The sequence below is a fragment of the Mustela nivalis genome (assembly GCF_964662115.1).
Source record: "Mustela nivalis genome assembly, chromosome: 1".
Lineage (NCBI taxonomy): Eukaryota > Metazoa > Chordata > Mammalia > Carnivora > Mustelidae > Mustela > Mustela nivalis.
This window is the reverse complement of record NC_139020.1, coordinates 128651349-128667557: the sequence shown is the minus strand read 5'-3', so window position 1 is coordinate 128667557 and position 16209 is coordinate 128651349. Positions and strand designations below refer to the sequence as shown.

The window sequence follows — 16209 nt, the reverse complement described above, 5'->3', positions numbered from 1 at the left end:
GCTTATAGTGCCTGGTCATGCCCTCTTCTGTCAGTTGGGAGTGCTCCTGTCCCACATCCTGGCAGGGATGACTCATCTTTACTGTTCAAGTCTCCATTCAAATGTCATTCCTACTCCTACCCTCAGATAAATCTTTCTTCATTGCATCAGCAAAGCAGCCTCCCTCCTCCAGTACCTCCCAGCCCCAGGCCAATGGGGGATGCTGGGCCTCTGCTACGGACCATGCCACTTTGGCCAACCTCTAGCCGTACCCCTCCTCATGAAGCAACAAATCCAAGGGGCCAAGGGAATTTGCACACTCAGAGCCTGTGTCTCCTCTTCTAGAACATGCCCTAGTTATCTAGGGCCTTGCTGTTCTTTCCTCAGAGGGCCCCAAACCCATTTCCAGAGTCTGTGGGCCTCTGCTTCAGGTCTCTCCTCCCATGAGTGGTCTGGGCTGCCGGTTCTCACACCCCTAATCCTGAGGGGGACCACCGGGAAACTATTTGCAGAAAGCATGAGTGAATCTTGGACATAGGGGCTGGGGTATCAAATGTATGTGTAAAAACCCCTCATGGTGGGAAACAGCCAGGCTAGAGGAGAGCGGAATGGGCCAATAACCAGGGATAAATGTCCAGAGGCTGGCTCACCGTGCTCTGCCCTATTCCAACGCTTAACTCTGAGGAGTGTGAGAGTACTGAAGGCACACCTGGCCTTCCAGATCTTTATAAAGTCAAAACGTCAATGTAAAATGTGTATTATATCAATGTAAAAGGTAGACCATGTTGGGGTTTTTTTAAGATTCTTTTTTTTAAAATTTATTTGAGAGAATAAAGAAAGAAAGAGTGTCTGCAGTAGCTGGGGGGAGAGGCAGAAGGACAGGGAGAAGCAGGCACCCCACTTAGCAGGGCGCCTGTTGCAGGACTCCATCCCAGGTCCCTCGGATCATGACCTAAGCCAGAGGCAGACACTTAATCCACTGAGCCACCCAGGCGCCCTGAGGGAGGCCTTATTAACAGTTTGTTATTAAAAGTTTGTTAATTAACAATTTATTAGCTTGGTTCACAACTTTTAATCATTTAGACATGCATGGGCTGCATCAATACTCTTGCTACATCCACACACATGTCTTCTCTTCTTGGTCAGCCATCACACAGAGCCATCCACAGGACAGGGCCTGATGGGCAGAAGAGGGCTGGTACCAAACATCTTCTGCCCTGACCCTTGCCAGGTGTCCCAACCCTCTTCTGGATAGCCTGCTCTCTCTTCCATCACCATTTCATTATATTTGCAGCATTGGAAAAAATCTGAAACTACCCTGTTTATTTGTTTACTGTCTGCCTTCTTCCCACTAAAAGCTGAGTTCCGTGAGGTCAAAGCTTTTGGCAGCATTCCCAGCACTTGGCCTGTACTAGGTGCTCATTAAAAATGTGCTGATGAAGCAACTTAGTGCGATCTGGGGTCAGGCCCACACTGGCTGCCAGGCTAAGAAAGCTGCTCTGTCCCCAAGACTTCTGGCCTCATTAGGGAGCAGACCTGAAAGCAAACAGAGTCCTTTGCTTTTAGTATGTGCTCGTCAAGTAGTTAATTAATCTGAAAATAAAAATATAAATGTAGCCATTATTGGGGAGCTTCTACAGGGCAGAGAAAACAGTCTTCAAGGCAAATAAGCTCCAAGGAAAGGGAAAGACAAGACATACTCCTGTTCATGTAAGGGGATACGGGATGAGGGTGCCCTTGATGACCTATCAGAGCTGGTGGAAACTCTTTCCTTTTCTCTATCCCCAAAGAGACATTGCTTGTTGTTTTCCCAGGAGGGGGGAAGGGGGAATGTGTTAAACATTTTCCACTGTTCAGCTAGAATGCTGTTTGGAGCAGGAGGCTAACATCCCCTCAGCTGCTGCTCTCTGCCTTATTTAACTTGCACAGCAGACGGTGACATCTGTTGAACAGCACTGCCTTGGCTGCCCCCTCCCTTGGAGGGGCTGGGGGCCTCTGGAGCTCTCCTCTGAGGCCTCCCACATGCCGTGGGGTAGCGGGGCTTCCGGCAGCTGTGCACAGATTTCTGTTGCTTTCCACATGGCCCCATTGTCAAGCATGAGGCATGGTCCCCTCCACGCAGGGCTTTTTAAAAGTAAGACTTATGTTTTCCCACTCAGAAATATGAGATCATTTTTATTCAAGGTTGATTGGATAGACCCCTTAAAGACAATCCATTTGAAATCGGGAGGAAAGTATAATAACGCTGAAAGCCGCACCTAAACAGAGCTCTGTCTTGAAAACCAACAACTAAAAATCACAAAAGTGATCTTATATTTTGCAAAATTAGGTTACTGTATCACTATGTGCTAATTCTTAGAATAAATCCTAGAGATGCATATATTTTTAATTAAAGTTGTATGATATCACCATATTCCTTTTTCTGTTTGGCTTTCAGGGTATCTATTCATTTGTCCACTATGTATTTATTGTGTACTTACTATATATCAGGTACTGTTCTAGGTCATGGGATCAGTGAACAAGAAAGGTGAAAACAATCCATGCCCTATGGCATATTCTATAGTGGAGTGACTGACAGGTTATAAAATATTATGGAAGAACAGAGTGTGCTGGAGAGTATCAAGTGCTAAGACAATACAAAGCAGGGAAAGAGAATAGGCAGTAAAGAATGGGAGTAAAAGTTACAGTTTTAAAGAGGGTAGTCTGGATAGTCTCTCTGAAAAGATCACATGAGGGCACAGACCTGGAGCAGATGAAGGAGAGAGATAGGCATGTCTGGAGAAAGAGCATTCCCATCAGAGGGAACAGCAGGTGCGAAGGCCATGAAGTAGAATGTGCCTGGGGTATTCAAAGAAGAGCAAGGGGCCGTTGTAACAGGAATGGAGGGAGGGAAGAGGAGGATGGAGTAGATGAATTTGGAAAGCATGGTGATAAGATGGTTCAGGATATTTTAGACCACCGGAAGGACATTGACTTCACTCTGACTGAGATGGGGAGCCCAAGACAGGGTTTTGAGCAGGGGAGTGAAGGGATTTGATTTACTCTGGTTGATGAACTGATAACAGACTATGGGGGGCGGGGGGTAGGAGTGGAAGACCGACTGAAAGGCCACTGTAGCAATCAGGTCAGAGCATGTGGTGGCTTAGACCAGGGAGGTAGTGGTGGAGATGATGGAAATGACCAAAGTCTGCCTCCTGCATACAGTTTGAAAACGGAGCTGATAGGATTTATTAACTGGTCTGGTTATGAGAGACACTGGACTATTGGAATAAGAGAGAAAGAGAGGAATCAAGATGACTCAAAGATTTTTGGCCCGAGCAACTGGAAAGGAGGAGCTCATATGGACAGAAATGGGGAAGGCTGCAGCATTAGGATATTTGGAGAGGAAGCTCAGAAATCCAACTGGGCATAAGATTTTTACCTATTGGTCAAGTGGAGATACCAAGTGAGCAGCACGTTCACGGCATTCTTTCTTGAGCCTCCAGAAACTTACCTCACAAGCCGCTTCCTTTCCTTATGAGGACACCCTGTTTCTTACAGTATAGAGGGGACAAAGCTGTAGAGAAGAATCAAGAACTAGACACCTGAAAACAATAAGATACTGTTACTACCAGGGCATCTTATAGATCCAAGAGAAGGAAGGAAATTCTTGAACTGTTATAGCTATAGCTCTCTGATAATGTCCCAAGATAATGGAAGGCTCTACTTTTATCTTTCAGCTAATACACAAAAGGAGAGAGAGCTAGAGGGTGGGAGCTGGGCAACACATAGGCATGGGCAACACAAATTGAGGGACAGTCTACAAAGCAACTTCCTTCAAACCTTTAAATGTGTCAAGGTCATTGAAGAAAACTAAACAGGCACAACAACTAAATACAGCAAATGATTATTTTGACCTGGGTCCTTGTATTATAAGGGGCCTGATTAGACAATTTGGGAAACTTGAATGGATGAGATTATTAGATGACAGTAATGTATCAACATTAATTTCCTGATCTTCATAGCCATTCTGCAGTTATGTGGAAAAGTGTCTTCATTTGTAGAAAATACACACCAAGTATGGAAGGGAAGGGGCATCAGGAGGTTAGCAGCTTATTTTCAAAAGGCTCAGGGAGAAAAAGAATTCTTAGTATTACACTTCCAACTTTCCTCTGTGAGACTGCTGCAAAATTAAATTAATATTTAAAACATGAAGACAGGGGGTCCTGGCTGGCTTGGTCCATAGAGTGTGTGACTCTTGATCTTGGGGTTGTGAATTCAAGCCCAACATAGGGTGTAGAGATTACTAAAAAATAAATAACCTTAAAAAAAAAAACAACTAACTAACTAACTAACTAACTAACAACAAAAAAGTGAGGATATTTTTGTTTTACATCTTCTTCAGAGCCCCTAAGAGAGATAGATAATTAGAGGGCACGGAGAGCAGTCAATGTTGATGGGTAAATAGAAGTGATCAAATATATTGTTTGCAAGTTAAAAAGTAAACATAAGAGAAAGTCAGTGAGGGAATTTGGAGGATAAGAGATTGAGTTTGGAGGAAACATTGAGGAGAGACAATACTCTCTTGTGGTTTAATGGAATTTTTTTAGCTGGAAAATCAGCCAAACACAAGTCGGGGGTTGGCTTCAGGCAGCTGGAGCTTCTTTAGGACCCTAGGGAAGCTTCCTCCAACTCTCCTGCATCTGATATCCATCTGGGCAGGGTGGTGGTCCAGCCTGAAGAGCACAGGCCTATAGATGTGGTGTCTGGACTAAGATGATCTTCAGGATCCCTTAAATACTTAAAGGTCTTTGAATATGAGAATAAAGTTGATAAAAGGAGCATAGGAAGAAACAGATGAAAATATAGTGCTTTTCATTTGAAAATTTAAGTTCTTTTTATTTGACATGCCCACCTACCTAAAGGGGTGGTTCCTGCCCCATCTCTCCTTCTATCCCTCCTTTAGAAAAACCAAACTTATAACCTCTTCCTTAATGGGAACTGCATAAGGAGCACCCCCTCTCTTCTCAAACCTTGGATAACAGCAAGAGTCCCCTTAAATAGAATTTTCTATTTTATGATTTCTAAAATACTCAGATGCGTCATTGCAGAAATATTATAGCATGTTTTCCAAGTGTCAGAATAAATTTACACTGAAATATTACAATGCTAGAGTACCTATCACTTTTCTTTTGGCTTCAAATGAGTTTGTTTATAATATGCCTGATTTTTTTCATTGACCCATAATTTATTTAGAATAAATAAATTTACAAACATGGTATTATTTTATCCATATCTTTGTTACAGATTTCTATCAATTGTATTGTAATCAGATAACTAGGTTTTGTATAAAATCAATTATTTGAAATGTGTTGAGGCTTGAGTTGCTGTCTAGTATACGGTTAGTTTTTGTAAATGTTATGAAAGTCTGGAAAGAATGAGGGTTTCTAATTGTCAGGGAATGAGAGGGTTCTATATGTGTTTCTCAAGTTGAGCTTATTTAAGTATATTCATATTTTCTGTGTTGCTACTGATTTTTCAACTGCTTCACCTATCAGTAACTTAGCAAGGTGTATTGAAATCCTATGCTATGGGGACATTTCTGTCAATTTCTCCCCATTGTGCTTTATGTATTTGGATTCTACTTTATTAGATGCCTACTAGTTTAGAATTTTTATTTCTTCCTGGTGAATCAAACTGTTTTCATTACCGAGTGGCAATCTTTATTATAATAATGTCTTTTTTTTTTCTTAAAATCTATTTTGTTTCATGTTAATACAGTTTTCTCCAGCTTTCTTTTGGGTATTTGCCTGGTATATCTTTTTAAAATTTATTTGTTTATTCTCAACCTTTCAATGCCCTGTGTTTTAAGTATACCTCTTGTAAACAAGCTGGATTTTGTTTTTTAGTCAGTATTTGCCCATCTACATTTACTGCAGTTATGAACAGTGGAGGGTGTTGAGGTGACAAACAAAATAATCCTTACATGGAAGGTTAGCTCGAGCAGAGTCTCCAGCCAACAGTTGCACTCAAGATTCTGCTGCCAGGGATGACAGAGCAGAAGGCAAGCACCATTTACAAAAAGGGGCCTGCAAGTCACATGTTCCATAGGGGGTGGGAGGTTTCCATATGTCACCCGAGCATCAACTTCCTTTGTAGAGAGATTTGTTCCATCTTCACCCACCAGGTTCAGAGACAGCCATTTGAAATATTAGATGTGGAGAGAAGGGGTGCAAATCATTCTTAATAAAGATTCCCAATGCTTGTTAACACTAAATGATCACTAAGACTGCATTATTAAGGAGAAAATACATTATACTTGTTCTATTCCCACAGCGGCTCATACGTATTTAATGTTCAGGGATTTCTTATATTCTATAAAATTGTTTTCAAGCTTTCCTTAAACTATGCCTGAAGAGTAATCTATGTGTTCTCTTAATGCTTTCTGCTAAAATAGGTTTTCATGATTATTTCTACAAAATTACTTTTATTTTTTCCTTCCATTCTGCCACTGGCTTTCTTGGGTCTTTTTTTTTTTTTTTTTTTAAGTTCACTCAGAGAAGATAAAACCATTTAAAATAGTGTCTGAACCAGAGGTAGAACTACAAAACTATTTGAAGCTTGCAGTTACACTGAAATTGGACTCTAGTATCATCCAGCATTGGGAAAGAAACAATAAAGCAATGGCAGACAAGCACCTGGTAGGTGACAGGTACTGTGCTAGGATATGTGTGTGTGTGTGTGTGTGTGTGTGTGTGTAATCTCCATGTAAACATGAAAATTCAGGGCTCACAGAGGTTTAGCAACTGGCCTAAGATCACATGGCCAGCGACAGGTAGAGCCAGGATTCCACTCCAGTGTCTGAGTCTGTAGCGATGAAAAGTGAGTCCTGGAGTGAAACTACTGGAATTCATGTCCCACATCCACCACTTAAAAAAAAATTGTGTGGCAATGGGCAAGTTATTTGATCCCCTCTCGTAGCTCAGTTTCCTCATGCTTGATTGGAAATAACAATATCATATCCATAGGATTTAATGGGATGATATGAGGAGATGCTCAGAATGGAGCCTGGCACACAAAGAAGGCCCAAAAACTGTTAGTTATAATGGTTTCAGAGGACATTTTAGGGCTTCTTTCTCATCAATGGGTGCTGTTACTAGTCAGATTCCAAGTTTGTTTGTTTGTTTGTTTGTTTCTCTGAGAGAGAGAGAGAGCCAGTGCACATGTGGGGGGAGGGGCAAAGGGTGAGAGAGAAAGACTTTCCAGCAGACTCCCAGCTGACCTCGGCACCCAATGCGGGGCTAGATCCCACAACCCTGTGATCATGACCTGAGCCAAAATCAAGAATCTGACACTTAACCCTCTGAGCCAACTAGGTGCCGAGATACCAAAGTTTCTTTAACATTACATTCATCTGGTTCTCACCCTTGTCTTCACATGCCCTCCTCACCTGCCAAGCTGACTCACTGATTTCCCAGTGTTCTCACTATCGGCTGCTGCCTGGCTTTTCTCCAGCTGTTATGGCCCAAGTGAGACTGTGCCTTCTCTTCCTCGATGGGGTGTTTGATTTTCTCAGATTTCATAGCACTTTGTGTTTATTAAGAGTTTTTTCCCACCATATCAAGGTTGCCTGAGACACCCTTTAGATACCCAGTTGGTGATATCAAGTGGGCAGTTGATTCACAAGCCTGGAGTGCCAGGTGAAGGACAGGGTGGGCATACAGGAAGTCCTCAGCCTATAAATCTTATTAAAGACTCTGAAATGTAGAGACCGAGATGAGGAGGAAGAAGAGTCAGCTGAAGAGGCTAAGAAGAAGCAGAGAGTGTAATAGGAAAAGCTCCTGGAGAAGGTAGTATCACCAAAAGCAATAGAAGGAAGGGTTTGAAGGAGAGAGTAGCCAGCTGTTGAATGTCAAGTAAGATAGTTCAGAGAAGAGACCAGAGGAAACAGCCACATGCAGGTCATTGCAAGAGTAGTTTATAGAAGGAACGAGGACCAAGGCCCAAGAGGAGTGGATTGAAGGAGAGTGTGAAGTCAGAAAGTGGCAACAGCAAAAACAACAACAACAACAAACAAACAAAAAAACTCTCCAAACTCTGATTTTTCTTTTCACCAAATTCACTGATGAAGAATAAAGAAGCATTTCTTAAGGTTAAAGTCCTAAGAATATTTATGCATTTGACCCAATAATTCCATTCTCACAACTTTAAAAAACCTTTTAATCCCACTCAATGTATATATAGAAAAATGCAGAAATCACATAGGCACATATGAGTTTTCAAAGAGGGAACACACTCCTGTAATTTGCCTCGCTCACAGAAATTTGATGCCAGAAAATATTCCTCTGGATGAAAAAGCTGCGCTCCTAAGGATGCTGGCTCAGTGCTATAGGGAAGAACGCTAAATGCTAGGTGGAGGAATGACTCGGTAAATGTTGGCACATAAATTCAGTGGAACAGTGTGGAGCATTAAAAATGACAGTTTTGAACTGGAGAACAAAATTCGCAAAACTTGAATGCCCTTGAGGCAGGTGGGCAGGTGAAATCCAAGAAGCAGCCTGTTCTAAAACCATGCAAGGAAGGTGGGCTTGGGGCGGTAAAGAAATGCAGAGGGGAGAGTGCGAGCTGTGCCTAGACTTCCACACCAAAACGCTCAAGAAAGTAACACACTGGGACGCCTGGGTGGCGCAGTCAGTTAAGGCTCTTAGTTTTGGCACAGATGGTGAACTCAAGGTCGTGGGGTCAAGTCCCACGCTAGGCTCTGTGCTCAGTGGGTAGCATGCTTAAGGTTCTCTCTCCCTCTCCCTCTGCCCCTTCCTCTCTAAAATCAATCAATCAATCCAAAAAAGAAAAGAAAAGAAAAGAAAAAAATAAAGCATAGTGCTGATCAAACAAAATATGCCCTGGGCCTAGCTGTACTTGAAGGGCTTTCATTTGTGACCCTCGCTGGAGGTAAAGGAAAAATACAGGCAACATAAACACACCAGGTATGGCCGCTGTTGATTCTGACAACGCACAGGCCACGGCTGCAGGAGGACAAGGGCCAGAGGTGAGCACAGAAAAACCAACGTTAGCCCGGGTGGGGGCCAGGCCAAATGACCTCACCCCTTCAAGCCTCGGTTTCTCCATCTGTAAAACAAGGGAATTAAAAAATGCCTCCTTCATAGAGCTGTGGTAAAGGTTAAGTGTGTAGAAAAGTGCGTTCCCTTCCTTTGCCTCTTCTTCCCTGTTGTTACTTTTATTGTTCTCATTAATATTATTTCTGACCTTATATCCAGCTCTCCTCCTCCCCCTCATTCTCCCAACTCCAGCCACACTAGCCTTCTCGATATTTCTCCAAGGTGATTTAGCCTCAGGGTCCCCATTTTCTCCCCCTACTGTTGGCCTCACTTCCTGTGGGTCTCTTGCCCAGGGACACCTCCTCTCAGAGGAGTTTCTCTCGCTCTCTCTTCCAGCTTTATTGTTCTTCATTGCACATAGCGCTGCCTGACATTTTATTATTTATGTATTTTTTTAAGTTATCTCTTTATTCTCTATCCTAGAAGGTAAGCTCTATGAAGGTAGGAATTTACCTCACTTGTTTAATGCTGTGTTCACAGTTCCTAGAAGGCACCTGGCACATAATAGACATTCAGGAAGAATTTGTTAAGTACTGTTGAGCGTTCAAGGTAGAACCATCATGTCTTATTTTTTCCCTTTCCCCCCAGATCTCAAAGGTGCAATGTTTGTGTAATTAATGATTGTGGATGACTCAAATGTGTAAAACTCCTCTTTTTTTCTTTCCCCACCCCCTTTAAAACTCCTCTTTATCTCTCCTAACTTGCGTGGCAGGTCAGCCGTGCAGAAGCTGGGAGCTGAAGTGTTTGAGAAGGTCTACAGCTACCTCAAGAGAGCAAGGCACCAGAAGGCCAGTGAAGCCGAGATCCAGGCAGCTCTAGAAAAAGTGGTGCCTCATGCCAGTGACTGTTTTGAAGTTGACCAGCTCCTGTACTTTGAAGAACAGCTGCTGATCACAGTTGATAAAGGGCCCACACTCCAGAACCCTCACCAACAGTCGAAAACAAGCAAATTCAAGGGGGTAAATCCATTCAGCACATAAGGGGACTTCATTATGGGAAATGGGCACAATGCTGGGGCTACCATCTTTAGTTTCAGTTTCTTGTCAGGAGGAGTGAGTCCTTTAGAGAGTAGTAAACCGATCTGCCTCTACTCTGAGTCCTGGGCCAGTCAGTGTTGGTCTATACTCAGAGGAAAGCTTATGGGACCGAGTATGGCTTCCTGAAAAGCATTCTCTCGAACATGCCCTCGGCCCTTCCACTGGGACGGACCACCCCTGAGATGGCCTGGAAAAACCCATCTACCCTGAGCCATTTCCACTTGGAGGACTGACTCGGTGCCTCCTGCCTCGAGTCTCATATGCTCGCTCTATGGTCAGCCTGCTCCCTCCTTAGGTCGCTGAACACAGGCCTCTGACAGGAGTCACGAATCTTCGTCTCAAGTGACCTGTTTTGGGCACTTTTGCCCTTCTCTGGCTAACAAGCAAGATGTGTATAAGGACCTGGACTAAAAATCCAAAAAGCAATTCTCTTCTGTGATTTATTCTCCAAGCTCATTCATGGAGTATTGAAGACTTTTATTCTTAATAAATATATTTTACCTGGTTACAAAATAAGTCACCTATTTTATCTTTTCCTTATTTAGAAATTTGCTGATGAATGTAACACATCTGTGGTGATTACTACCGAGAACAGCTCACATTAGATTCATTTGGTGCCCATTATGTGTCAGTACTGAGCTCTGCGCTTACAGTTTAAAGGGCCTTCTGTCATTCCATCTTTTCACCAACGAGAGAGAGAGACAGAGAGAGGAGAGATTACCCCCATGTTTGAGCAAACTGCTTATTTATTCAGCTACCAGAGCTGAGCTGAGCTGTCACCCCCCGGGGTCTGTCTGATTCCCACGCTGGAATCTTAACCACTAGGCATGTGGATTTTCAACCAAGAAGCTACATCAGACTTTGTCGAGGAGCTTAAACATACACACGTTTAGGGGCACCTGGGTGGCTCAGTGGGTTAAAGCCTCTGCCTTCGGCTCAGGTCATGATCTCAGGGTCCTGGGATCAAGCCCCACATCGGGCTCTCTGCTCAGCGGGAAGCCTGCCTCCCCCTTGTTCTCTCTGCCTGCCTCTCTGCCTACTTGTGATCTCTGTCTGTCAAATAAATAAAATCTTTAAAACAAAATACACACGTTTAAACATACTGTTAAAGAACTATCCTGACGCATGTGAGAACACTAGAGAAGGCTTTATTCGGGATGATTAAAATAGGGGAGAGAGACAAGGCTTAACGCCAAACACAGCATGCAAAGCTGGAGATTTATACCCCAGGGTGGGACAGGACAGAGCAGGGCTCGAGGGATGTCAAGTTACAAAGAGAAGACACGTAGAGTAGGGGAGATTGTTGGCAAACCGACTTCACAGGACTCTTGCTGAAGATAGGTCGGGGTGACCCGAGAGCTGGGGTGGTGGATTCCCACTAAACCACCTTAACAGGCTACACTGGACTCAGCAGGCTGGAGACAGGGCCCACCAGGCGGAGGCCCAGCTGAACGAGCGCTCAGAGGAGCCAGTCTAAAGTTCTGTCAAGGAGAGAAACTTTATCAACACCCAGCCTCACCCCCCTCCTGTCTCTGGGGAGGAATGGGGCCAAAGCCTATCTTCTCTTACAGAACAATCTGGTGAGCCTGACACACGAGTTATCTAGCGGTCAGCATTCTGCCCTCCGCTAATGATGGAGGACACTGAGGCAGAGTGTCCTTATCGACCCATTATGGTGGTGCCCTGCCCCCGCACAAGGCAGTGCCTTTTAGACTAGTGTTTCTCACATTTGAGTGTCAGCATCACCAGGAGTGCTCGTTAAGACAAATTCAGGGCTCATTCCCAGCATTTCTGATAAAATAGGTCTTGGTGGAAATGGCGACTTTGTGTTTCTTACAAGTTCCCAGGGGAGCTGATGCTCTTGGTGTGAGAACCCCCTCAGACCACCGTGTGAGACCCTCCCTCCTGCAGCCTCTCCTCCCTGTGTTGGGAGCAGTACTTGGTCTGCTGGGGGCCTGACTCATCTCACTAACATCTCTGAAGGTGGTATGAGGACCGGGAAGAAGGCCCAAAGACTTCAGATGCCTTGCCGTGAATACTCTGAAGACGCAGTGGTTGGGAGGGAAAAGGTCAAAGTGTGACTAACATGGCTTCTGGGAGTTCGATGGGATCAGTTCAAGGGCAAGGCAGCAGTCAACGTGCTCTATATCTCATTCCCACCTCTGCCCAGCAGCCAAGGGAACCACGGGAACCCACAAACTCTGCTGTGCTCCCGGGCTCCTGAACATCACTGTCCTGGGTTCCCTCAACTCCCGTACACTGTGGAGAGGTAGAGGTGTGTCAAGCCCTTATCCTTGGCCGGCAGGTGATAGTTGTGTTGCTGATCTCACAGCCCCTACGTCTGGGGCAGGAAAAACAGGCCTCAAAAATGGGCTCCTTCCTGGCGGTGGAAACTGAGACTTCACAGAATTCTGACCTTGAGCCTGTTGTTCAAGCCCAAATCCAGAACTTGTAACCCCTACCAGGGTAGAATACTGATGATCAGGTTTGCCCTGGGGGGCCTAGGACATTCCCATCCTGCTGACAGGGAAGAGCTCTCATTCCCTGTAAGGGCTCCTCATAGCTCCCATATCCTTTTCTGACCAGATTTGAAATGGATCCGGAAGAGGAGGACAATAGTAGCAAGTTATAAAAGTTTCTGAATCTTCTTACTAATGGTTTTCATAACATTAGAACAGAATACTTGTGTGAGTTGCTGGGTCGGAATAGGAAATAGCTGCATTTCCAGTATTCTCTTCCATCTTTCACAAACAGATGAATGTGCCCGGGGAACAAAACCCCGGATTTAAGAATGTGTTGATAGGGTCATTCCTCTAGCTCTGTGGCTGGAACTACAAAAACTGACTCCCCCCCGCCCCCCCCCCCAAAAAAAAACCAGACTCACAGGAGAAAACCACTGTGTGCTTCACTGGGAGTGAGGGCAGTAGTGCTAGATGGAAGGTAACAAAAAAAAATCGCTTTTTATTATTACTATCGGGAAAGTACTTTCCCCTTCAGTCTGACTCAGTCTGGATTTCGAATGACTCCAGGGTTGATATTAATCACAAATCAAAATGCAAAAGTGTCGTTCACTGGGTAGAAACTGGCGGGAGGATTAAGGAAGGCAGAAGGTGTCGTTATGAACCGGTCACAGGTAGGAGACAATAAAAGAACCCTGCTGGCTTGCTGCTTTGTAATATATATACATATATAAATATATATATGTGTGTATATATTTCACAAACACCAGTTGACCTTTCCGCTTTCTATTTATGCAGAGGAAATGCCATCAGCTATTTTGGATGATGAGGAGATAAGACACACACAGGAGAGTGAAGGAAGTTAATTATTTAATGTATTTGGGGTTGAGGCTGGAGCAAAAGCTCTGGGTCTATTATAAAGTCCAGCCATCACAGTGGGCTCAGGATAAAGGAGGCCGACAAATTAAACAGTAGCTCTAAGGGGGGAAACACCCCACTCTTTTTTCAAGATGATGGGATCAGTAACTAATGTGTCAGAAGATCGGGCCAGGCCATGGAGAAAATAAAGCAGCAAAAAAAAAATGGAAAAATGAGGCAAAGAGAAGGGATGTGTGTATGGGGGTGGGAAATGGGATGGGGCAGGCTTGAACACACAGTAAAGAGTCTTGGAAACTTCTGCAGGGGCTTCTGGGTGGCTCAGTTGGTCAAGCTTCTGACTCTTGATTTGAGCTCAGGTCAAGATCCTGGGATCAAGCCCTTCACACTCAGGGCTGTATCTTCTTGTCCCTCTCCCTCCCCCACCAGTTCTCTCTCTCTCTCTCTCTCTCTCTCTCGCTCTCGCTCTCAATTAATTAATGCTTCTGCCACAATCTGCATAAGGGAAAAAACACAATACCAGGTGACTTGGATTCTAGACTCACTCTTGCCATTTACTATGCGATCTAGGGCAAGCCATTTCCTCTGTCTTTTCCTGCCTATGTCTGCACACTGCTGTAAAGAGCGGATAAGACAAGGTGATAGGCTCCATCACAAGAAATTGGCAGTGAGGTTCAGCCTAATGTGTAGAAATGCTTCAAACTGGAAGATGCCCTTCACTTTGGAGGAGGACTCATTAGCTTGATTGTCAGGCTGCCTGATACCCCATCATTGGAGACTCATCCCTGAAAGCTTCCTTAGTCTTCCAAGATTCTACTACTATGCAAGCACACCCCAAAATGGTTAGCCATTTTCAGCTGACTCTTGATTAGAAATTAGCTGACAGTCAGCTAAGAGCTGATAGGGTCAAGAAGAAGGGAGCTCTGGAAAGGCAAGTGAGCTCTGAGGCCAGCTCTGAGTCCTCACAAAACCTTATCACACTTCACATTTTAGGACCCTGCCCGTGTGACCCCCAAAGCAAGCCGTGTCACCAGTGCCCTTAGGAAGCTCCGTTCTTTTTTTAAGGGGACGAAGGAACATCATTTTTTTTTTTTTTAAACAGTGTATTGCTTTATTGGGTGGGGGTGTTTGGGAGGCAAGACACCATGATGAGAACAAAATCAATTAAAGGAAGTACAGGTACAGGAAGCAATAATGTTAAAATAGTAAGACACAAAATGGAAAACTGCAATCATTTTCTTAAGAGGACTTGACTCGTGGAACATAGACTTTAATCGCTGTTGCAAAAATCATCTGTATGAAATAGAAACTGGTTTCAGTAATATTAGTAGAGAATATGTTCTAGAAAGTGGAGGTAACTGGATGTTACTGGTCCAGTGCATATGCATTATAAAATAATTATAAAATAATACATTTATTAGGAATATCAAAGTCATTGGCATCTATGCAGAATTGAAATCTTCACTCCAAGAAGAGTATTTTCGAAGTAGACTTGTAAGGTTAGATTGGGAGACAATCTTCAAACAGCTAGAAATTTTTTTCTCTTGAAAATATGGTGGCTGTTTCTTTCTCTGAAAGATTGAATTTTTGTTTCCAATTCATCCTTCTCTGGACCCACCATATTATATTCAGTAGCCTTATATTCAGTAGCCTTCCCAATCCCATGTGGGAAGTAGACTTCCTGCCCCTTTGACTTTGAGTTGGGCCACAGAACTAGTTTGGGCGGAGTGACCATGTAGGAGCACTAGATTTCGTGGTCTTGCGTCTCTGCTCTCACCTGCTAGCCCGCCCATCACAGGGGGAGGATGAGAGATAGGGAGCAGACCGGCACCAGCCAACCTGCAGTCATCCCAGCCAACGAGGACTAGAGCAGAACCTCTCCAGGCGATCCACAGACTCTCCAGCCAGAAGTGAATGTTCATTGCCATAGGCTCCTCGGGTTCTTTGTTTATTACGCTGCATTATTACGCTGCAATAAACTAACCAATATACTTGACATCACTCTCTATTCCTTCTCTTAACACTTCTATTATCAAGTCCTCGGGCTTCCTTCTTGTTGGCATTGATTTTTATAAATTTGGGGGAAGTTTACTTCTAATGAAATGATTTAGTGGTTTCTCAGAAAAAAAATGAAGATCCTCCCCCCTCTCCACCCAGCCAAAACGGTGGACCATGAACTCTGTCCTTCCTGGCTCTCAGCACGTTTCCAGACAGTGTGGTGCAGGACCTTGGAGCCTACCAGGACCACTTCATCTGCAGGTAGGGTCCAGCTCTTCCTCGGATTTTACTTCTATGTGTATTGAATTCCTGTCGCCTACCAGGAATCTAGGCACACAATTTTGAATGATAAGCATTCAACATGCAAGAGAATCAGCCAAAATGTCTGTTAACAGATGAATGGGTCAAGGAGATGTGACATATGTATGTATATATACAACAGAATATTATTCAGCCTTAAAAAGAAAGGAAATCTTACCATTTTCTACAGCATGGATGAACCTGGAGGACGTTATCCTAAGTGAAATAAGCCAGACACAGAAAGTTACATGCTGCAGGATCTCACTTTTCTGAGGAATGTAAAAATGTCAAGATCATAAAAGTGGTGGTTGCCAGGGCTCGGGTTGGGTTGTCAGATGTTGGTCAAAGGTTAGGATGTTCAAGTTAATACAGGACAAATAAGTTCTGGAGATCTAATGTACAACACGGTGACTCTAGTTAGAAGTAATACTGTAGTACTGTGCACTTGAACTCTGCTGAGGA

The 16209-nt window shown here is 43.9% G+C and overlaps 1 protein-coding gene across 9 annotated transcripts in view; it reads left to right on the top strand.

Annotated features, from left to right (window-relative positions):
• Nucleotides 1-10627, top strand: part of NEK11 (NIMA related kinase 11) — a 248879-nt gene extending 238252 nt beyond the window's left edge. For 8 of the 9 annotated variants that reach the window (XM_082684325.1, XM_082684317.1, XM_082684318.1 and 5 more), the window contains one exon: nt 9790-10627. In XM_082684325.1, coding sequence (XP_082540451.1) covers nt 9790-10057 — 268 coding nt within the window. In that variant the 3' untranslated portion in view covers nt 10058-10627. The remainder of the gene's footprint in view (nt 1-9789) is intronic. The other variant, XM_082684322.1, reaches the window with a different exon arrangement.
• Nucleotides 10628-16209: the final 5582 nt, after the last annotated feature.